Below are 25,391 nucleotides of genomic sequence, written 5' to 3' on the forward strand. Positions count from 1 at the left end.
AATATTTGTTTATTAATTGTTGTATAAGCAAAATATATACATTTTTTAAGTGTGTTATTATATGACAACAAGGAGTTGATGTTCTTCTGTTTCTAAATGTAACTATTTTTATGTTATCTATATAATAATGCTCGTTTTATAACAGTATTAATTTTATAGCGTATTTTAAATATATGTATAAACATATGAATGAACGTACGTATGAACAGGAGCATGCATGTTAGACGTATATATGTGTATACATTGTGTTTACATATATTTACTTTTTAAAATTACAAATTTTTTTTTTACTTATTTACGTATTTATTATTTTTTTTTTTATTCCTGCTTATTACCATACTTTGCTTTACGTAGATGTATTTGTGTTATATTTTATTATTTGCTCCGCCCATTTTTGGACTAATATTCTCAATAATAGAATGCATATGGGTAAGTAAGATAAATATAAATGGTCCAGAAGATAAATCAGATAAATTGGAAGATGGATTAGCACAAGTAGATAAAATGAAGGAAGTGGCATCCTACATTGCGGAAGGAGCAAACGCTTTTTTAAAAAAGGAGTATCAGTATTTAATAGTTTTTATTGTAGTATTTTCTGGACTAATAGGATTTTTTGTTAGTTACTATACAGCAATAAGTTTTATTTTAGGCTGTTTAACATCTATATTATGTGGTTATATAGGAATGAAAATTGCTGTTTATGCTAATGTAAGAACGACTAATGAAACGTGGAAAAGTTTAGATAAGGGTTTTAAGGTTACTCTGAATGCAGGAACAGTTATGGGATTTTCATTAGTATCCTTTAGTATAATAGCTCTAGGATTATTAATCGTTGTATATAAAACATTTATTTTTGCAAATGCTTCTTCTGAATCTAGTTTATATAAGGTTATTGCTGGATTTGGACTTGGCGGTTCTTCTATTGCCTTATTTTCAAGAGTTGGTGGTGGAATATATACTAAGGCCGCTGATGTAGGTGCTGATTTGTCGGGTAAAAATGAATACGGAATTCCAGAAGATGATATAAGAAATCCAGCATGCATTGCAGATAATGTAGGTGATAATGTTGGTGATATGGCTGGAATGGGTGCAGATTTATTTGGATCTTTAGCAGAAAGTTTATGTGCGGCACTAGTTATAGGTTCTTCTGTATTAAGTATGAAAGAAGGGATCCAATTTAATATTAGTCATTGTATTTTGTTTCCTTTAACATTTTCAAGTTTTAGTATTATTATTTGTATGATTACATTTTTTATAATATCCCAGTCTGTTAAAATTGTAGAAAAAAAAGACGTAGAAAGAACCTTGAAATATTTATTATTTTTATCTACCATATTACAGTCATTAGCTATAATTGTAATAGGATATTTTTCTTTTCCTAGTGTTTTGAAATATAATCTATTAAAAGAAATACAAAGATGGAAAGTCATTGTTCCAGCATTAGTTGGTTTATGGTCAGGTTTAATTATTGGTTTTACAACCGAATTTTATACATCTTATTCTTTTAGTCCAGTACAAGAAATAGCAAATACACAAAAGGTATCAGCAGCAACAGGTATTATATATGGATTATCACTAGGGTATAAGAGTACATTTATTCCTATTATGTGTTTAAGTGCTACACTTGGTATTTCATACGGTTTATGTGATATATATGGAATCGCTTTAGCAGCAGTAGGAATGTTAAGTACATTATGTATATGTTTGACAATTGATGCATATGGTCCTATATCCGATAATGCTGGTGGAATTGCAGAAATGGCTGGACTTCCATCAGAAGTCAGAACAAGAACAGATATTCTGGATGCAGCAGGAAACACAACAGCTGCAATTGGGAAAGGTTTTGCTATTGGTTCTGCTGCTCTAGTTGCTTTTGCATTATTTGGTGCATATGCAAATAGTGCTAATTTACGCCATGTTAATATATTAAATCCATGGGTTATTATTGGATTACTTATTGGAGCAATGTTACCATATTTATTTTCTGCCTTAACAATGAAATCAGTAGCAATAGCTGCTAATAGTGTTCTAAATGAATGTTTAGAACAATTTCCGTTAATATTATCCGATAAACAAAAACCAGATTATGAAAAATGTATTAAAATATCAACGGATGCTTCATTAAGACAAATGATTATCCCTGGGTTGATATCCGTATTTTCACCTTTAATAATTGGTGCATTGATGGGAAAATATGCTACTGCTGGATTGTTAGTAGGAATTATTTTATCAGGTATACAACTAGCTTTTTCTTCAACTAACTCTGGTGGTGCATGGGATAATGCAAAAAAATATATTGAGTCAGGTGCTTTAGGAACAGAACATTGTAAAGGATCAAGTGCTCATAAAAATTCAGTTATTGGAGATACTGTTGGAGATCCATTAAAGGACACTTCAGGACCTTCCTTAAACATTTTAATTAAATTGTCAGCTATCACTTCGCTTGTTTTCGCTGGTGTTATTGCTAATACTTTTACTTCAAGAAGGGGAGGCCCCAAATGGTTATAAGTTTGTCCATTTTACATAGTGTAATGTTCAAACGAACAAGAAAAAAAAAGGAAAAAAATTTTTAAATATTTTAAAAGAAATTAAAAAAAAAAAAAAAAATTAAAATTAATCTCCCTTTTCACTTGCGTGTTATAGATTTATATAATTCTCCATAATTGAACATGTAAATAAATATGAATTGTTTGGTATTAACTTTTTATATTTAATTAGGTGGGAAAAAAAAAAAAAAACATTTCAAAAAACACATTACGTGAAAAGACTCTGGTGAGTGTGTTTAAAAAATTGATATTACTTAATGCAAATGTATGTACAATTCCGAATAATGTTGCTTACACATATGAATTAGCTATAACGTTTTGAAGTGCAATATGTATATATATGTATATATGTAACATCGACAAATAATGATATATCTTTTTGATATGAAGATACTTGTTTTCTGTATTTTTAATTTTATGAAGGAAGTAAAATACAGTTACCTTTTACGCATGAATAATTAAAATAAAGAGAAGAAAAAAATAATTGATTTATGTACATTTTATTGCTGTATTACAAATCAGTTATATGCATGTATTTTATTAATTTATATACATACTTTATTATTGCTTAATTTTTTTCTTTTTTTTTCTCTCGTATTTAAATGTATAATGATTTTTTGAAATCGATAAGAATTAAATTTTTTAAAACTTTTTAATACATGCTGTTAAATTATTAAAATTTGTTATATAAAATGTATTACATTTTCTTATATGTATTATTTATTTATATTGTATGAAATATTTTTTTTTTTTTTTTTTTTGAACTTGTAATTTTAATATATATGCTGCGGTCTAAACATATAAACTTTGACATTTTATGTTACATTAACAAATATTTTTTTAAAACAGTGTATTATGTACTCCTATATATAGTACTACAGCCCAAATTATAATATTTGTATAAACAACATGTATGCTGTCTTTGTGCATAAAAAGAGTAAATGTTGGAAAAGTGAATAAACGAGTTGAATACCATATGTAATTTAAATTGTTGGAAGCCAAATAAACGGAAGAAAAGATATAAAATTTTTCTTGTAGAAAAAAGTATTTACTTATTTTGGTGAATTTGAGTGTAATATATATGTTTTCTAGTTTACTAGTATGCAAATTTTTTTTTTTTCTTTTTTTAATTTTTACGCATTTTATGAATATACTTTATTGCAATATATAAAAAGATAAGTTAATTTTTTTCATGCCGTTTTTAATAAAGCTCAAATGACATAATTTGCATGTGTGTCATTTTTATTTAATTTGGAATAATGTAGAAATAATGTGTTTTTTATGACACTATAAAAATGAGGAAAAAAACAATTAAACTTAGTACGCTTTTTTATTATGCATAAATGAAAAGTGCACCTTTCCGAATATAGTTAAATTTGCACTATATAAACACACAGGTGTGCCTGTGTATGCAAAATAAATGCTTGTTGAGAATGTTCACTATGTGTATGATAGTTTATTAAAAAAACTGTGCATTTTGGAATTCAAAAAGATGTCTTTACTGTTTTACGTCATGAAAAATGAAACATAAGATTAATAGCCATTACTCTTTAAATAAATATATATTTATAAGTTATGGGATTTTTTGTATATAATGTGAAAAATTAGGTAATTTCTAAGTCAAATTTAAATAATAGAAACCAAACATAAGGATTTATATACGATTGTGCTATATTCACAGTAATTAAAAAGACACATGTTGCATACACGTACACAATATATACTCATTTTTGCTATAAACAAATTGAATAAATCATTAACCACCATTTTTTACATTTCCCTAAAAGGCGAGTAAATTTTTTTTTTATCCTGAAGAACGTAGTTACTGAAGAACATTCAACGTCTTATATTACACACGTGAAAAAAAGTATTCACGTAATATTTGCTATTTATAAAAAAAATAAAATAAAATGAAAAATAAAATGTTGAAAATTATTACAATTATGAAACATATTTTTTCTTATCAGAACTATTTCAACCTTAATACATTGTTTTCTTTGCCTTTTCTCTTTTTTTTTTTTTTTTGTTTCTTTTCTTTCTCTTTTTCTTGGTATAATTCGTAAAAAAGTATTTATCAGTGATTCAAAAATAAATGTTTTCAGATGTGAAATAATATGATATGTGCACTGAAGAATAAATACGGGATATGTGTAAAATTATTTTAATCATTTACAATAAATTTATGTATGAAAAGCTTTTTCTTTATATCTGTTTACATATTATGAAGTTCAACTCTCATTTTTTATGGTGTTTACTAAAATATTTAAAGTGTTAAATTAGTAATAATAGTTTTACATTTTTTTATACACTTTAAATGTTTCACAAATAAAAAATTAATGTTCGGTACTATGGTGTTTACAAGTGAAATGTAAAATGTATGCATAAAATGTTCAATATACGTTTGGAAAAAAAAAAAAAAAGTATAATAAAAAAAAAAAATTAAACATTATTTATAAAAGAGAAAGAATAATAAAGGTAGTAAGTAGCAGTAGTAATAGTAACACATAAGATGTCTCCATGTATCATTTAATTTTTCTACTATTAACTCAAAGAAAAATATAAAAAATGTTATACTTCATTGTTGTCTTTACATGTAAAAACAAACTTTTAGATACAGTAAAAAATATTTAAAGGAATAATCTCACTTTACTATAAGATTTTTTTTTTTTTTATCAAATATTTATTTATATATATATAATATGACCTTTTTTTTAATTTTTCACCTTTTATCTATTTTTTCCAATTCTAATTTATTTTTACAATAAAATATTTTATATTATAAAAATCATTAAATTCGTATTTTATTATTTTTATTCTCTATGTTCTTATAAAATAACATAAAAGTAGTCATCAAGGCAGTGAAAAAAAATACATGTATATATTTTTTATAATATAAATACTACAATGCGTACAAAAAAATAAACATGTCATTTATTTTCACTTAAAAATTCCTCTTATTTAAATAAGTATATTAAATGTTCCCACTCATACATATTATTATAATTATTATTTCACGTGTATTAATTCATGTGAAAGTTAATTTTCACAAACGTTATGCATTTCCTTTTCATTTTTTTTATTATTATATATATATTTAAAAATTTCACATTTTTATACATGTATATATGTTTTTTTTATATTAGTTTTTCCTTTTTACGCGTTTATATTTTTACATATTTACATGTTCACATATTAATTTTTTTACGTTCCAGCGTGTTTAAATTTATTTATGCTTTTTTACGTGTTTATGTTTATACATTTTTACATATTTGAATTTTTATATTTTTGTTTTGTTTATGTTTGTAGTTTAAATCTTATAATCGTTTAAAAATTTTTCCATGTTTAAAATTTTCTGTTCAAAGCGTATATGTAAGAAAAAAAAATATGTAATACAAATATATATGCATATATAGTAAGTATATATTCATATATAATATGTATATATATATATATACATGTATAATATATATACTACATATACATAACATTTACATATATTATTTAAGAATAATCAGCGTTGAATTAAACTAATATCAGTGGACATCCGTTTTTTTTTCTTATTTTTATTTTTATATTTTACTCGGAATATTAAATTTTATAGTATCTCCTTAAAAACTATTTTAAACTTTTCATTTGCATTTGATATATTATGTTACAAAACAAAATATAAAAAAATAGTATTGTATATGGTATAAACGTACGAAATAATTATCAAGTGAAGAAGCACGCTTGAAGTTGTAATGCGTATTTGATTTAAACACGTGTATATATATATGTATGTGTATATATATCTACGTATGTATATATGTATTAATTATGTATGATTATGTATGTATTATGTATGCATTATGTATGTATTATAAATGTATGTGTAATTTTTCGCATTTATAGTAAAACTTTTACCAAATAATAAAAAATATATTACTACCATACAAATATGCATATTTATGAAAGGCAAATACATAAATTTATATATTTATGTGTACAATACATATATGTAAATGTATATGCACATAAATATATGAAGTAGTACATGTATATGTATGTATATATTTTACTCATATATTGTTGTTAAGATAAATTTGAAACTGATTTTGATATATACTTTATTATTTTTTTTATTTTTGTTTTACTTTTGGTGAGTAACGCTTTTATTATTTTCCTTCCCCCTCTTAGATATATTTCTTTTTATTTATCAAGATTTGCCTAGTTTTTATACTCACTTTTGCCCTTTTTTCTTAACGAAAATTTGCTGACCGTTTAAGGTTGACATTAAAGCAAGCATTTTTGCAAAAACTACCAAGAAAAAAAAAAATATATACATAAATTAAAATGTCATAAAAATGGATAATTCAAATTTTAGTAATTCGTCTTCTGTAAATATGTCGTACTTTTTAAACAATGGCAATATGAACATAGACAAAAATATTAATAATGCAAATATGATTAACAATGATGGAAGTGGAAGTAATAACTGTGTACCCTTTGTAAATAACGGACAAAGCCAGAATAACGATAGTTTTAGTAATATAAATAAAAATGAAGCTTCCATTGACATATTAGTTAATCAGATGGAAAGTTCCTTTTCCATAAGTACAAACATAATAAAGAATGTAAGTAATTTGCTTGAGAGTACAAAAATAGAGGATAAAATAAAAGGTATTCGATTAGTATATGCTTCATTACATTATAAATATAGGAATAACACAGATTATAAAAAGAACTTGTTAAATAGAGGTTGTGTTATGTTAAATACACAAGAGAAAAATGATGGAGATCAATTAGATACCGAAGGAAATAATGGTAATAATAATAATAATACGAATGAACAGCATAATAATGATAATAATAATAGTAATAATAATTACAATAATTTTTTCCCAAATAATTACCATAGTGACAATATAGGATTTTTTTCAAACAAAAATGATCCTAGGAATGGATTAAATAATAATAGTAATAACAATGCTAATAATAGCAGTAGTAACAATAGTAGTAGTATGTTAAATAAATTTTCAGTAAATAATCAGATAAATTTAAAGGTATTAAATTCTATGATTTTTACAAATTATAAAAGTATATCTAATGTGGACGAATATTTTGATTTGTTAGATAAATGCTTAACAAGGGAAAATGTTATTGATATTAATTTAAGTGACATATTTGAAATGAAAATAATAAACATCATTAAAGCGTTACTGTACAATTACATATTCCATAATGATGAAATTATTGTAGAGGCATTGACATTATTAATTATAATTTTTGGTTGCTGTGGTTCAAACGAAAAAATCAAACAGGATGTAGTAGATGAATTATACACATGTGCTATATACATGTTAAAAAATATCTGTCAAAAATCCTGTGAAAAAGTGTACACACCTTTAATTGTACAACTTATCATAGCATTATTTAGAACTATACTAATATACGATATAGCAAAATTAAAAAATGATTTGATAGATAATAAAGGAATAGTAGAAGTGTTATTAAAAGCTGTAGAGAACATTCCTAATTTAAATGGAGTTCGTGTATGCTACACTTTGGTAGTATATGGTTTAAAAATGTTTTATGTTTCCACATGTCAAATATATGAAAAATCATTTTTAAGAGAACTTGAGGTAATTACAAATTATTTATCTACTTGTATAAAAATGAATGACGAACGAGTTTTATTTTTAACAAGTTCCACTTGTATAACTATTTGTGAAAATCAAATAGGAATTGATGTTTTACTCAAAACAGATATACTACATAATGCTGTAATATTATGCGAGTCGTCTAATCCTGATTTAGCCTTCGAAGCTTTATCAATTATATCGAAAATAGCCTATGCTGCTAATCATCAGCAAATTTGTATACTCATATCATGTAATGTTATAAAGGCTTTGAAAAAGATTTTGAATAATACCAGAATCAAACCAGGAGCTAGAGCAAGGGCATGTAATGCTTTAGGAAATATTGGTTGTGAAACTGCTTCAGAAGTAGAGTTGTTAATAAAAAATGATGTATTTCCTTTATTAGTTGATATTTTTCAAACAGATAATGATTTTAATACCAAAATTGAAGCAGCTTATGCTGTTTGTGCATGTTTGTCAAAAGCTAACCAAAAACAGGTTGGTTATATTATTTCCTGTACGGCCACAACAAATAGATTAGGGCAAAATATATGTATGCAACTAATTGCAGACATGTTGGAATTAGTTAGTGAATCAGATCCAATGAATAATGGAAGTGTTAAATTGTGTAAAAGTATATTAAGAGGTCTGGAAAACATTTTAGATAAAGGGGATGATGAAACAAGGGATTTATCTCTTTGGGAAAATCCTTATGTATTTATGTTTAAAGAAGTTCAAGGAGACATTAAACTCTTACAAATGCAGTTTTTCCCAGAATATTATGTAGTTAACAAGACATACGATATTTTGGCGAAATATTTCTCTTTGACGTCAACATGGAACAACAGAAAATGATGCAAAATTGTATTTTTTGGTGTTATTTTATTAATTTTTTTATTCTTTTTTTATTTTTTATTTGTAGCTATTTTTTACCATTTATTCTTCACTCTGCATTTTTTTTTCATTTTTTATTCCACACACTTCCTCACATTAATATATTCCTTTTCAATTATCCCATTACATTTTATTATTGTTTATGTATGTAAAACTTTGCATATAAGAACGTATATAACAATGATACAGTATTGCTTATATAACAATACATACTTTCATGTGTGTACACAAATGTTTGTTTATTCAAGGGGATTACTGAAAAATGTGCCAAGTGAAAAGAATATATAGAACACTTATGTATAACAAATAGTCTATGAAGGACAGCATGTATATATATATATATATATATATATATATATGGAATTACCTTTAATTATTTCACCATTTTTTTAAATTTTTTACAAGTTCATTTTTTTGGGGTAGTTATAATAATTAAAGCTAACAAGCAAAATGGAATAAAATAAAACGTCAACATAAATTAACAGCAGTTTCGTTAAAAAAACAGGAGGAGGGTGTTTATATATCTAAGCATTCATATTATAAGCGCTAAAGGAAATTCTCTTCGCGTTTCATTTTTTGTGAAAATTTCACTCTATTAATAAGCACTCTACTAAAAATGAGTTTATACTCAGATGAAACGTGAAAAGGAATAAACAGCAAAATAATTTTTCTTCAAAAATGGATCACCTTTTTTTTTATTCCAACAGAATATTACGGTGCGCAATTTTTAGTGAATCATATGTTCATTCCATTTTTATACCGTTTTTATACCATTTTTATTCAACTTTTACTACATTTTTTTACCATTTTTATTCAACTTATACTCCATTTTTTTACCATTTTTATTCCACTTTTAATCCGTTTTTTTTTTTTTTTTTTTCTTTATACTAGATGTGCCGATTAGCACGCTTTAGTGATGCACATACTATTTTTGGAATATGAGTTCACACTCTTTTTTACATTTGCTTCTTCCTCTTTTGTTCATTTTAATTTTATTATTTTGTTCCTTTTTTTTTTTTTTTTTTATGGAGGAAAACTTTCGCAAAACGTGTAGGTAATATTAAGAACATGTGTACATGCAAATATTTCTAATAATTTTTAACTTGATATGTACAAAATTTTCCTCCTGACGTTAAAGTAAAGGAAAAGTGAATATATTCCATTTCGGAAAATATAAAAATAAGAGATTATGAAAGATTTTTAAAAGATAAATGGTTTAACAATAGGAAAAGACCCCATCACAAACGCAAGTTTGTACGTGCGCAAGTAGATATATACATACATATTCTCATATAAACACACACATATGCATGTAGATAAAACACTTATTCGAAAGATTACTCAAAAATATTGACTCTGAAAAGGGAAAAATTCGTTTGCTTGTAGAATAGTAACGCAGAATAAGCTAAGTGGGAATTCAAATTATATATATATTACTACTGAGCTTTAAAATATGCCCAAAAATTTAAATTTATTTGGAAAATATTTAAGAAGACTTGGGAAAAGTCATAAAAAAGGTTTTAAAAAAAAACAAGTAATTCATCCTATTCCTGTTAAGGCATATGGTAGAGTACCATCAGCAGCTTCACAAACAGGATTATATCACGATGAAGATTATAATTATTATACTAAAGTATCTTACTCTTTAAAAAAAACAAGAATAAAAGTAAAACCAAATGTATTTAAGAAGCATATTGTTAGTAATATTTTAAATACAATAATACCAAATGTTCGTATTACAACTAGCGCATTACATGCTATGGATGATGCAGGAGGGTTTGATAATTATATATTAAAAACACCTCCAGAAGAACTTCGATCAAATTTTGGGGAGAAGCTACGAAATGTTATGTATTTTTATTTGTCCCATCCAGATGTTAAATTATTTTCCTTGCCTTGGAAAGTTTTTATGAATAAATATCAACAGAGTGATTATTATTATGCAGTATATCAACATTTAAGAAAAAAAAGAATATATGAACTTTATCAAAAGAAAGAATCAGGTAAATACTCCCCTTACTATTTACCTGATGATAAATGTCTGCATCCACAGAGGCAAGAATTCCCCTTAAATACACAAATTCAAAATTTAAATTTATGGTATAACAAAAATAAAATACTAAAAAAGGCTTTTATTCAAAAATTAAAAGAAGCAAAATCATTTGATCAAGCTTACACAGATCATCACTTTTTGGATAGCTACAGAAAAGGTAGAGGAAGGGGAGGTGGTGGAAAACATGGAAGAACACCAAGAAAGAGATCAAAAACGTATAAATACTTTGAAATTAGGCCTTATTAGATATATATCGGAAGGGAGAAATCAAGCGGATGAGTGTTCATGGTAGTGCGTGAAATTCAAATGTACATATAAGTGCAGGTGTATACATATACACATATATGCATGCATTTGTGTATATTCGTTCTAAAGTATATGCGTGGGGAACAACTAAATTGTTACTCGGATGAACATGATGCTTAATGAAAACTCTTCATTAAATGCAAGAATAGGCGAATTCTATGGACACATGGAGAATTCATTCGAACTTAAGCCTAATGGTACGTTACATTTATCCGTAAATTATGAAGCATCATAAAATACAGTTTTAACATTTTTACATTTTTGTATTTTGGCATTTTTGCATTTGATCCTTTTTATTTTTGCTCATTTTTAATTTGAACTGTTTTGTGTAATTGTGCATTTCTGAATTTGCGCATTTGTAATTTTTTTTTATTTTTGCGAAAATAAATTTACAATCATTTGAGAACTCAAAAGAGAAGTTCTCCATTTAACACTAAATATGCGTGAAAAAAGATATAAAATGTTAAACTAAAATAATAATTATCCTATGGGGCATAAAGGAAAAACATATATGATAGCATAATACAGTGATGCTTAGATCATTTATACAGGGGCAGAAATACACCCACACCCACACATACATACATACACACACACATACATACATACATACATACATACACACACACATACTTACATACATACATACATACATACATATATATAAACGAATTAACATGGTTTCTTGTTATTCAAAAATTCATCAAATCATCTGCGTACGAAATGGGAGTGGATAATTCACTTGTTTTTTTTTTTTTCCTAATTTTCATAGGTGACATTCCAGGTATAAAATCAGAATTCGAGTCATCATAATTCTCCTCAAAATAATTTATTTTATCTTTTTTTTCTGATATAATAGATATATCATCATTATCCTTATCAGTTATATTATTTAGAGAGCTATTTAAAGAATGATCTCCTGAATTTTTTGGAGATATATTTAATGATTTATTTATTATATGTTTATTATTAATATTATCATCTTGTTCTGTTTTCGTAATTACATGCATCTTTGTTAATTTTTGTGACCTTACAGGTTTAGGACTGGAATCTATTTCATAAACAGTTTTATCCTTTTTATGTCGCACATCTTTATCATCATAATTCATTTCTTCAATTAGTTTTATATTATCGTCATCTTCATTTAAGCTTATAAAGTTACTTAAGGTAGAATTGGATGGGGATTTTTCATATTCAAACAAATCCTTTTTATTATCACTATCATCTTCGTCATTGATTCCATTTGTTCCTTTTTTGTTGTGATCGCCTTCTCCTCTTTTACTTTTCCCATTCTGCAAATTTTCTCCTTGTTCCCTATTATCCCTATTGTCTTCCTTGTCGTCATCCATGTAGTCTTCTTCCTTGTCCTCCTTCGCATCGTCATCGTCTGTACCTTCATTAACAAGTTCTGTCTTAACCCTACGAATATCTTCATCTTCATTTGCACCGTCATTCTCACCGCTATTTATATTCATGTTGTTTCCCTGCTCAATTCTATCACTTTGAATAAATTTATCCTGTTTGTCACCTCCTGCAGAATTCATGTAATTTTTAGAGACCATAACCCTCTGATCTTGTATGATGTTATTTGTTACTACCTTATCAGTTTGCAAATTTTTATTAAGGCCTTGGGAACTTCTCCTAGTTTTAATAGATGGTTCTGCCGAAAAATTATTTACATTGTTGGTAATATTTTTACTTAAATTCATATGTATACTTTCATTTAAATTCATATAAGAATTTTCATAATTGGAATCTCTAAACTCTTCATTTAATTTTCTTTTTTTACAAATTATTAGTAGCATATGTTCGAAAATACTATTTTCAAATTTTATCTGTGTATTATTAGAAGCATTATATGACTCAATTAGATTTAGAATTTGTTTCTTCAAATAACTATGTTGATATTCGGATAGATTTAATTTCTGCGCATAGGGCAATATATACTTTATGAAAGAATTTTGGTTTTTTAAATTCAATGCACAATTAACACAAGAATGAATAAATTTACACAATGGCAATTTTTGTTTGTCTACTATTTTAACTCCTAAACGACTAGCTATAGATGTACTAAATAGTAACAAATCCTTTTCTTCTAATGCATTATTAATATAGGCTGTATATAAACCAATTAATGCACATAATAATACTTCGTAAAAAATATCGATACTATACTTCTTTAATTTATTATGAAAATTTAAAGCGATAGAAGATAACCCTTTATTTTTCACATTAAGATGTATTAATAATAATACTCCTAAGCAACTATTAAAAATATTGATATTATTACAATTTAAAATAAATTGGGCTATAATTAAAGTCATATGCATATACTGCATTTCTAAAATTTTGGAATTAGTACTTAATTCGTCCTTATTATATATTTTACACATATCAGCAATATATGTATATGTGTTTATTGGGAAAAATACACTTACATCTATAGACAAAAAGGAATTAACAAAATTGTAGTTGTCATTGTTTATATTTTCCACATTTTTGAACAATTCAGTCACAAAATTGAAAAGCACATTGTCTTCTTTGTATACATATCTAGAGACGCTTTTGTACTTGTTTAGTTCATCATTGATGTCGAGATAATTTTTTTTAAGTCTTTCCAAATACTCCAAATTTTCCAATTTTTCCGATTCTTCCGAATTTGGACAATTCTCCATATTTTTTATATTTTCCAAATTCCCATCATTTTCCACATTTTCCAAACAGCCCAAATCGCAAAAGCTAGTGGTCCTGTCCATTCCGTCTATATTTTGATCCTCTTTCCCCTTATCAGTCATATTTAGAAACAGTTCTAATGTCTTATACCTTTTTAAATCATCCATTGAATATAGAAGCACATTTTCTAGTTGAGCAATATTCATTAAAGTTAAAAAGGACCCATACTTTAATACTGTATTATTTGAAGCTTTAATTAAAAATATGAGTACGTCATTGAAATCGTCTCTTAATGTTATAATATTATTATATATATAATTTAACTCTAGGAATAGATTTTTCAATAGGCCTTTTTTCTTCCCATTAAGATTATGCAAATTTTTTAAATCGTCTACATCTATATTACCACTACTCCTATTGCTATTGTTACCATTATTATTGGTAGTTCTTCCCTTTTCAGCTCCACCTGTTTCCCCCTTATTTGCATCGCTCGCCCAGTTTATATTATTTCCTGAATGGGCCTCATTCTTAATGTCCGTCGAATTTGATACATTATTATTTCCATCTCCTTTATTGTTGTAATTTTTTAAAAAGAAATTAAATAAATAATTAAAAAAATACCTTTTCTTGCATAAATGATAAATATAATTTTCATATATAATATATATTTGATCAATACACAATAAGAGCAACCTAGATGAGGGAGTACATGGAAGAGTATCCCCCCCTTCATAGTAATATATAGAATTAATTTTAGCTTTTATTATATATAAGCATAAATGTATTATTATATTTGCATACATACAAGCATCTGAATTGTAATATAAGTTATTAATGCTTTGTATATATGGAAAACTCTCATTCTTATTAATTGTACTAGTTTTATTGCTTATTTTTTGACCACACATTATCACATTTTCATTATTTCCACTTTTTCCCTTGGTATTATTGCTGCTCTTCTTTTTCTTTGTCCATTTTTCCTTATTATTTCTTTGATTATTGAAAGTTAAATCTTCGTTCTCCTCCTCGTCATATTCGTCCCCATGGACATCTGACTCTTCAGTATAATCTTCATTCTTATCATCATCTACTTCCCGTTCGTCTTGTTCGCTATCATTTTGTAAGAAATGTTGATCATAGTACACCATCGCATTTTCATCAAAGATATCATTGAGATAAATGTTATCCTTAAAAATCGATTGACATTTTTCATTAACAATAAACTTAAAATAATCTTCTTCGATAACTTTTTTAATGCTCTTATCTATTTTTTTTATATCGTTTTTCTTTCTTTCTACATAATTAGATAAGTCCCTATTTATATAATTAAAACATAAGGTATATATATGAACCAAATTGGTAATGTTTGCAGTTAAATCATTTTCAATCAAGTTGACTACATTTTTATCCTTATGCACTAAATTTTCATTAATAATAATAACCTTGTTTTTTTTATTTTGTATATATTCTTCTTCTTCATTACAGTCAATTTCAGCATTATAATTCTTACGATAATATAAAAATGCATCAAGGAAATTATTAAAATAGGAGTAATATAAATCAAAAAATAAATCACTTGATAATTTATTATTACTTTTTAAAAATTCATCATTTAAAGATAAAAATAGAGATATCATATTCATAGTATATTTGGATGAATAATAAGGCAACTTAAAATTTTTCAACAAATAAAATAAATATTCATACGTTTCTTTTAAATATGTAAAAACGTTATTAATAAAAAACGTTATGTTACTGTCAATATCATTTTTAAAATATTCCATAATTGTACAGGATAAGTTATATATATTGTTTTTTTCTTCACATTTGTAAATATGTTTACATTCATGTAGTGCCACTTTTAATATTTTGAAAACTAGTAACAAATGCTCTTGATTTGTTTGATGTAGTTTTATAAGTAATTTGCTATTTTTTATTATATGAAATGTGTACATGATCAATTTTTTTATTTTATTTGTGTCATGGCTTAGTTTTGTGTTCACCATATTTTTATCCGAAATACCACTCACACTCGATGAAGAAATTTTCTTGTTCTTATTTTTTTCTAATTCATTTATGTCCTTTTGAAAATTTCGATACGACGATTCACAGATATGTAGCAGACATTTCCGTAAATTGTAATCTGCTCTCGATTTGTTAATGTGTCTATTGGCTCCTTCCTCTTTGCTACTACCATCACCGCTAACCCTATCGCTGTCTGTGTCTCTACCACTCTTGGAGTTGCTTTCACTTCCAGTAATACTACTTCCATCCCCCTTAGTTTTATCTTTTAATTTTTTTGTGTTATCTTTTTGGACGTTTCCCTTTTTGTTTTTGTCTTTGTTACTTTTAGCATGATCCCCCTCCATCCGATATATCCCTTGGCCGCTTCCATTTTTTGCACCCATATCTCTGATGTCTTGATTGGAGTTATTCAAATACACACAGGCAATATCATCTTCACATAACAGTTCAATTATTGTTTCAATATTATTTATGGAATCTAGTTTCTCCCTAATACCAGTAATAAATTTATCAATTACTGTATACAATTTGACATTTTCATTATAATTTGTTAGATAGTCAAAATAATGCACAAAATGTTTAACTGTCGGAATATTCTTATTTAAATATTTGGTTATATATATTATATTATATCTATCTATTTCGTTATTTGTCTCGTTCTGTTCTACATCGAAGTAGTTATTATTTTTTTTTTTATCATTTTGTTTAACTTTGTTTTTTATTCGAGATTCATATATTAAGGAGGTTATTATTTTTGATATTTTATTGTTATTATTAAACCATATTAAATTGCTAACAATTTTTTTTTCCCTTTTGGATAGTATATTCACGATACCCGAGGTCGATGGATTTACATTATTATGATTGTCATATACTATAGCTAAATTGTTATTCTCAACCCTATCAGAACAAGATGAGGTATTATTATTTTCCCCGTCGAATTCATATTCCGACGACGAATCCACTTGGTTCCTGTCTTTTTTATTGCCACTATTGTTACTATTATTATTGATATTCTTATATTTGGCACGCTTCCTAAAACTTAGAAATTCATTTTTTTTAATTTTCATTTTACTCATTTGTAATATCAATTCAAATGTTTTTATTCTAACATTATAATCATTGTCAAAAATAAAATTTAGTAATTTTTTTTTGCACATGTATATCAGTTCAACAACTTTGAAATTTTTATTTGTACTAGTATTGTAAAGATTACATAAATAAGTTAAAACATCCAGGGAGAATATTTTAACTCTGTTCTCCTTATCATGCAATACCCATATTAATAATTTTGTAAATTTTCTATTCGTAAAATAAGTCGTTAATACTTGTAAATAATAATGTAAATATTCCAACGTTATGAGTCGGATATCTACAAACACATCTCTTATTTTATTTTTATAAAGAATATTGTACGTACACAGAAGAAAATTATTTAATATGGTTAAATTTTTTCTGTCATCATTTATATTATTAATTAATTGAGTAATAATTAAATTTCGATCCATGATAGCACACAATTCCTCATTATTCCTGTTTTTATTACACTGAATAAGCTCCTCAATATCTATACCTTTTTTAGCAGTAATTGTAGTGGTATTGGTAATACTAGTACTACTCCTACTTCTTTCTACTGTTCGACTGTTATCTCCTCTGTTAATTTTCGTCGATTTGTTATTTGTTCTTTCCCTGGAATATTCTGCTAATAATTGCTTTCTTGATTGTTTTTCATGATTGTTAATATAATTTATTTTTTTGCATAACCCCAGTAATATGGAAAAACTAGCAAGTGAAGAGGCGAATCTAATTTTTCTATATTTGCTTACACTTAGGGAAAACACCCATATACATATATATAGTACTTCATATATATAATTTTCATCAAAATGATAAGAAAAATCAGAAAAAAAATTTGTGAATGCTTTATATGATTTATTATTCTCATTCTTACTCTTTATTAATACATCATTATCTAAATCAGTGGTTAGGTATTGCTCTAATTTTTCACATTTAAAAGTACACACCTTTTCAAAACTGTTTTCATCTTTAATTATTTCATCAATATTTGAAATTTTGATACAAGACTTTGCTGTTGATGGTGTTATTAATTCTTTCATAGCTGTGTCTTTTGACGCATTATTATTAGTACTACATGTGCTAGTATTATTATTTCCATTGTTTAATAATGAATTATCCGTGTTGTTAGTAGAAATTTCCTCATACAAATATACCTGTTTATCTATATAATCGATTATGTCAGTTGTCCAAGTAAGCGCTTCATTACCTGAACATTCAGCTAAAAAATTTAAAAAGAAAGCCGATATCTTAACCTTTTCATTTTGTTCTCTATTAAATAAGTTGTAATATATTTCTTCAATTATTTCATGTAAATGTTTTGGCCCTTTTTTAATTTTTTCATATAAATTAAAATCTTCGAAATTTTTAGGAGAGTTCATATCGTTGTGCTTACGTCCCATATTATTAGCAATAGTAGTATTAAATGATTTGTTGTTCTTTTTTAATTTTTTCTTAGGTCTTATGCTTTCGTTTGAGTATTCATCATCACTCTCGCTTGAATCCTCGCTATTACTTGATTCAACATATACGCTTTTTCTTTTTTTTAATTTTATTTCTGTCATATTATTACGTCCATTATTAGTTGATATTCTTTTATTTCTATCGAATTTGCTGCTTTTTTTAAATATATCAAAATCATCATCATCAATACCTTTATTTAGTCTTTCTAGGTAACTATTGTTTCTAAAACTATGTTTTTTACTAGTTATTAAATTGCCAAAATTCTCATCAGATAAATGTTCCCCGCTCTGGGTTTCGCTTTCGCACGCAACTATGCTCCTTCGTTTGTTGTGCAGTTCATCATTATTATCAGTGCTTCTGTTCTTGTTATTATTGCTGTTTCTGTTCTTATTCCTATTACTGCTTTTATTCTTGTTATTATTTTTGATTCTATTCTTATTACTATTACTACTACTATTTTTATTATTGCTACTTCTATTTTTATTATTATTGCTACCATCTTTTCTTTTCCTCCTGAAGTCAACCGATGAGTCATCATAAACCTCATCATCATTATCATCCTCTTTCGCATTCCTGTCTACAGTGTAGTCACTGTCGTCTGTTAAATTGTTTTCATCAGCGCTTGTTACAGGTTCGTCCAAATAGTTAATATTGTTATTCTTTCTTTTATCCTTCTTTTCATTTGTTAAATCATCATCACTTGTATTTTCGATTAACTCATAATTTGAATTTTTATTCTGATAAACATTTTGACTTATTCTAGTTGACCTTCTCAAAATTATCTTACTCTCCATTTTGTGAACACCTTTTCAAAGCTTTAAAAGGAATGTTGAAATCATACAAGGAAATACACAAGTAGGCAGTGCGCTCATGAATATATATACATGTACATATATACATACATATATACATACATATATACGTACATATATACATACATATATACATAATTATATACATGCTTATATACATGCGTATATACATACTTATATACGGACTTATATACGGAGTTTTACATTTACAAATTTGTTTATTTATTTATGAACAGTGAAAAAAGTTTATTCGTTCAAGAAATTTTTTTGACTCACTGATGGTTCACTTAATAAAGCTATTAAAATGTTTAACATTCCTCTTTTGTGCTACTATTTTAATTCTTGTATATATTTTTCTTTTTTACAGAATAATAATTTTGATAAATTATTTTGCGTTTATTGGCTTTCTTATATTTATCATTCAAGTTTATTATGCACATATGCATTTGTTTTTTCCGTATACTGCATATGCAAGAGGATCTTGGGCGATCAAAAAACAAAAAAAAAAGGCAAAAAAAAATTTTAAAAGAAATATTGAGCTACATTCTAGAGTATAATAAAAACATTGAAATATCTGGTTACTTATTTTTTTCGCAACGTAAAAAAAAAAAAAAAAAAAAAAATTAATTTTACACTTTTATGTATAAATGAAAAAAATTGTGTGAGATAGTCTGAAATATCGAAAAGTGTAAACTAACACATAAAATAATATAATTTAATGATATTATTAATAATTATAAAGTCTATTATTCTTAAGCTTACGTTATTATAAAATAGGAATATTAATGACGAACACATTTGTACATATATTTTTAAAGTAGTATTCAAAGAAAAAAGTTGTTAATTCTTCAAAAAAAGAGGATTAAGGAAAAATAATTATTTAATCATAATTTAAAATTGGCTGAACACTTCTGTTGTCTGTTTTATGATTATTACATTTGTTTTCACATGCAGTATTTTGCGTTATAATTTGAATTAATTTGATTCGGTTTAGTTTTTCTTTTTCTTTTTTTTTTTTTTTTTTTTTTTTTTTTTTTAGGGGATACTGTATTTATAAACAATTTAAGCCAAGGATAATTTTGTTACATAATAAAATAATATACATCTTTTAATGTTACACGTTCATTTATTTTTATTTTTTAATTAAACATTGTGGTAACATTCTTTAGGTTCAAACAGCTACATGTGTATATACATTTGTTAGATGTACAATTTTAAAAGAATTTAAAAAAAAAAAAAAAAAAATTTCAGTTACATGCATATAATAAATGCTTATGCATACTCATGCGCAAAGTCTTTCAAACTTACAAACGTCCTTTTTTTTATAAAATTACTGCACGTAAAACATTGTTACACGTAAAACATTGTTACACGTAAAACATTATTACATGTAAAACGTGATAACACGTAAAACAAAGTCATATTTAATAATATATAAAAATTCCCATAAGTACTTTAAAAGTTCTAAAAACGTGAAATATGCATTTTTATGTACTTCGTAACTTTAAAGGGAAAATAAAAAATAAAAAAAAAGACAGTAACAAAAAAAAAAAAAATAAAATAATAAAATAAAAAAAATATGTAAAAGATTAATTTTTGCTCGTCTACTCAATAAAAAAAAAAAAAATTATTTAATTCTTTCTATTAAAATATGACTTTAAAAGATTCAATTTTTTAATTGTAAATAAATTAAGGTTAAAACCCTTTACCACGCAAGCTAATGAATTTTAAAAATATTTATTGTTAGCTTGTTGAGAAAAGTATAAAGTAATTTACAATCTACACATTTGTCTTATACATATACACGTTCTTTATCCACTCAATGTTTTATTTTGTCGAAAAACAAATAGAGAGAGCAGACACCCCCAACATTTCAATTTAAAAAAAAAAATATTCAAAATATTAAAATTTTAATATGAAATTATATATAACATGATAAAAAAAAATACTGAGGAAATAATTCAATTCGGGAAATTAGCGTTGTTTTTGTTTTGATTACTTTTAATTTTTTTTTTTTTTTTTTTTGTTTTAATAAGCAAAATTTTCTGCTTTTTATTTTCTCCATTTTTCCATCTTTACACTTTCAACTTTCTCCTTCCTTTTCGTTCCCCCCTTTTTTAAATAAGAATGGAAAAGAAAAAGTATAGTGCAACATCCTCTACATTTAAGGAAAAGTTTAGCACTAGTAAATCTTATTTAGATTTGAGCAACAATAGTAAAGTTAATTATAACAAGCAAAAATCAATTAATAATACAAATGAAATATGTGAATTCTTTACTAGTATAACGAATAATCAAAAAGATATAAGCAAAAAATATGAACAACTATTTTCTCTAATCAAAAAGTTCGGAAAGGAAATAAAGTATTTGCTAAACAAAAATGATGAACATAACAATATTCTATCTGACACGAAAGAATGTATTAAAAAAATAAAAGCAAAATTAGGTGATTCTTCTTACAGTGATTTTGAAAATATCGGTAAAAAAAAAAAAAAAAAAAAAAAAATGGGAAACAAATTAGTAGTAGATAACAACAATATATATATATTTAAAAAAAAAAAGTTTTTATATAGTAGTGTGCAGGAACATTCATAGGAACGGTTGACTGCAGATATAACAGTAGTATGTTATTTCTAAAAAAAGTAGTTTATTAGTTAATGTACCATACGTCTATTCATCAAAAAAATGATGAGTATTCATACATGTATTATTTGTACTCCCATACATGTATACGTATTACCATGCATAGGTACGTATTAACATACATATGTACGTATTAACATACATATGTACGTATTAACACGCACGTATACTTGTTCCAATTCATGTTGTACGTATTCATATATATGTACATGTGGACTCCTGCATGCATGCCAATCGTGTCGCAAAGTCATGCCTTTTTAAAACAAGGGGACAAACAAAACAAAAAAACTGTTCCTAATTTTTAGAAATAGAATTACTTGAAGATAGAAATAATATTGATGTTTTAGGAAGAATAATAACTTATCTACTGGAAGAAGTTGGATACTACAACAAAAATTCTTATGAATGTAACAAAAAGATAGAAGATTTAAAAAAGTATGTAGGTAATAAGGATGATTATACAAAACTGGAAAGAAAACTAACCTTAAAAAGTGAAGAACTAAAAAAGGAAATGGTAGATAATATGAGTTCTCTTAGAGAAAATCAAGATTTAAAAGTAAAAATAAAAGAAGACAGAAATATTTATAGAAAAGATATACAAAATATGCATCAAAAACTCCTTTATGTTATCTTAAAATTTCTGTTGCGCGATAAAAAATATAAAACACAAAAACAATGTTTTGTTATATGGTTAAATATTATTAAAAATAAAAAAGAAGCAAGGAATAAAATAGTATTTTGTTTTTGTAAAAAGCAGAATTATTTATTATCCTTTTGTTTAAGAAAATTAAGGAGTAACTGTTCTGAAAAATATCTGATAGATAAAATAACGTCCTTCATAGGTATGAATACGTATGGTAATAAAAGTAATAATGAAAATAATAACAACAATAGAAATAACAATAGCATTAATAATATGAGTGCAACAGAACACAGCTACATTATACACGACATGCAAAATGATAAAAAAAATAGTGAGTTTTCTAATTTTGTAAACAGCAAAAAAATGAAAAATAGTGATTTATCTTCCACAAATTATGACCTTGTTAATAATAAATTGAAAAAAAGAAGTGAATCAACACTTTTTTATGAAAAAAATAATAGTTCCATTAGAAGAGGTGACATGTTAAATATGTATGATGCCTCAGAAGACAGTACATCAAGAAAAAGAGATACAACAAAATATTATAACGATGGTGATACTAGGAATAATGGAAATAATGTGTATGATAAAAATGTGTACGATAAAAATGGGTACGATAAAAATGTGTACGATAAAAATGGGTACGATAAAAATGAGTACGATAAAAATGGGTACGATAAAAATGAGTTCGACAAAAATGAGTACGATAAAAATGAGTACGATAAAAATATATACGATAAAAATGAGTACGATAAAAATGAGTACGATAAAAATTTGTACGATAGAAATACGTACGATAGAAATACGTACGATAAAAATACGTACGATAAAAATATGCACGGTCAAAATAATGCCTATGATAAAAGTAATTCTTTATATGATTACTGCGGTAGTAGAGAACCAAATGATAATGTAGAAAAGGTGTATGACAAATTTCTTCACAAAATGAAAGAGAAAGCTGACAAAAAAAATGTAGATATATTACATCAAACATTGAAAAAATTAAATACTAAAATTAATGACATTCGGAACACACTAGAAAAGCAAAAGAAGATAAACGAGGAGTTGTGTAAAAACATACCTACGAAAAAAGTTTCTTCAAATTACAAAAATACCGCAGATACCAAATTAAGCGATACAGATTATAATAATTCAATTGAAAGAAATGATTCATTAAGCCTTTTTTCGGAAAAAACATTAAGTGAGTACTTAATGAATAGAAACACATCAAGAAATGTAAGTAGGAATAATAGTTTAAACAAAGGAAATGAAATAAAAAAAACAAGAGAAGATTTTAAAAGAACGAATGAGTATGATAATCGGAAAAAAAAATCAGACATTATATCACAAAAAAAATCTTCTAATAATAACGATGAAAAATGGAACTTAAGTAATAATAAATACTCCAAATATAATTCAATGGATACATTTAGTGTTGACAGTAATTATCTATATCTAAAAGATATCAAAAACAAGGTTCCTAATAATAAATACATAAAAAAAAATGACAGCAACGAAAGCAGATATGTGCCCAATGAAACCACTGCTGCCAATTCTTCCATTACTTCTAATACTGCCAATTCTTTTAAACCCGTAAATACTGCTAACGCTGCAAACGCTACGAGGAATGGAAGTAACAGGAGGAAGGACTTCATAGAAAATAGTAACGATAGCTCATCTCCATCAGATATTAAACTTGTTTTGAGGACTGGTGGGGGGTTCAGAAAATTGAGCGAGCATGACCAAAAAAATTATATGGAAAAATTAAATTACTTGAACGATAATAATTTGTTAGGTTATGAAACAAATTTGAACATTAAAATAAAAGGGCACCCCTTTATACATAATATACCAAACAATAATCGAAATGTGCATAAGAAGGAAAAAAGACATAGATCTCTTTCTAAGTTCTATAATATGCATTAAAAGCTATGACTTCATTTGGAAGCAATTCTTTTTTTTTATCCTTCATTGTCGAAATTTAACAATGATACATGAACAAGTTTCGCTTATCATGTAAGTGGAAACATTTTAGTTGTAATTCGTTATTACCCGTGTTTTAATAATATTTTATTGCGGCTTGATTTCTTTTTTTTTTTTTTTTGTTGTTATTCTTTTTTTAAATAATTTGACTACGCTTTATTTAGCAAAGTGCATATATAAGCATACGTACATGCATACGTACATGCATACGTACATACATACGTACATGCATACGTACATGCATACGTACATACATACGTACATACATGCGTACATACATGCGTACATACATGCGTACATACATGCGTACATACATGCGTACATACATGCATATATATATGCTTTTCACTCGTACATCTCAGTGTCACCAATTTTTCTGTTAGCATTTTTAATTTTTTTTCGCATTTTTTCATGTACAATATTATATAAATACATTACATGATTACCCATGTGCAACCTTTTTAATTGCACTTTTGAAAAACGCAAGTCAATCGTTAGAGGAATTGTAAATGATGAATAAAATGTAATACAAAAATATATTGGAAAAATGCAACAGAAAAATGATCAGGTTTTCTCGAAATTAATTTATATGTATTACATATATTCGCATATGCATGTATAAACAAATATTGCTGTAGTTAAGTTTTCTCTTGGTCA

General features: G+C 25.8%; 5 protein-coding genes across 5 annotated transcripts; 4 read left to right on the forward strand and 1 right to left on the reverse strand.

The window, feature by feature from the left end:
- Positions 1-354: 354 nt before the first annotated feature.
- Positions 355-2,508, forward strand: VP1 (V-type H(+)-translocating pyrophosphatase, putative; the record flags this gene model as incomplete). Its single annotated transcript, XM_029006831.1, has 1 exon — positions 355-2,508. One exon carries the CDS (start codon positions 355-357, stop codon positions 2,506-2,508), a length of 2,154 nt encoding a protein of 717 aa, XP_028863281.1.
- A 4,381-nt stretch (positions 2,509-6,889) lies between these two features.
- PmUG01_12060200 (conserved Plasmodium protein, unknown function) lies at positions 6,890-9,019 on the forward strand (the record flags this gene model as incomplete). The annotated part of the gene is made up of 1 exon (XM_029006832.1): positions 6,890-9,019. One exon carries the CDS (start codon positions 6,890-6,892, stop codon positions 9,017-9,019), a length of 2,130 nt encoding a protein of 709 aa, XP_028863282.1.
- Positions 9,020-10,511: 1,492 nt separating this feature from the next.
- On the forward strand, positions 10,512-11,357 carry PmUG01_12060300 (mitochondrial ribosomal protein L28 precursor, putative; the record flags this gene model as incomplete). Its single annotated transcript, XM_029006834.1, has 1 exon — positions 10,512-11,357. One exon carries the CDS (start codon positions 10,512-10,514, stop codon positions 11,355-11,357), a length of 846 nt encoding a protein of 281 aa, XP_028863283.1.
- Positions 11,358-12,109: 752 nt separating this feature from the next.
- Positions 12,110-19,447, reverse strand: PmUG01_12060400 (conserved Plasmodium protein, unknown function; the record flags this gene model as incomplete). Its single annotated transcript, XM_029006835.1, has 1 exon — positions 12,110-19,447. The coding sequence occupies one exon, from the start codon at positions 19,445-19,447 to the stop codon at positions 12,110-12,112; it is 7,338 nt and encodes a 2,445-aa protein (XP_028863284.1).
- A 2,145-nt stretch (positions 19,448-21,592) lies between these two features.
- PmUG01_12060500 (conserved Plasmodium protein, unknown function) lies at positions 21,593-24,677 on the forward strand (the record flags this gene model as incomplete). Its single annotated transcript, XM_029006836.1, has 2 exons — positions 21,593-21,944; positions 22,414-24,677. 2 exons carry the CDS (start codon positions 21,593-21,595, stop codon positions 24,675-24,677), a joined length of 2,616 nt encoding a protein of 871 aa, XP_028863285.1.
- Between the last annotated feature and the right edge of the window lie 714 nt (positions 24,678-25,391).

Source organism: Plasmodium malariae (genome assembly GCF_900090045.1).
Source record: "Plasmodium malariae genome assembly, chromosome: 12".
Taxonomy (NCBI): domain Eukaryota; phylum Apicomplexa; class Aconoidasida; order Haemosporida; family Plasmodiidae; genus Plasmodium; species Plasmodium malariae.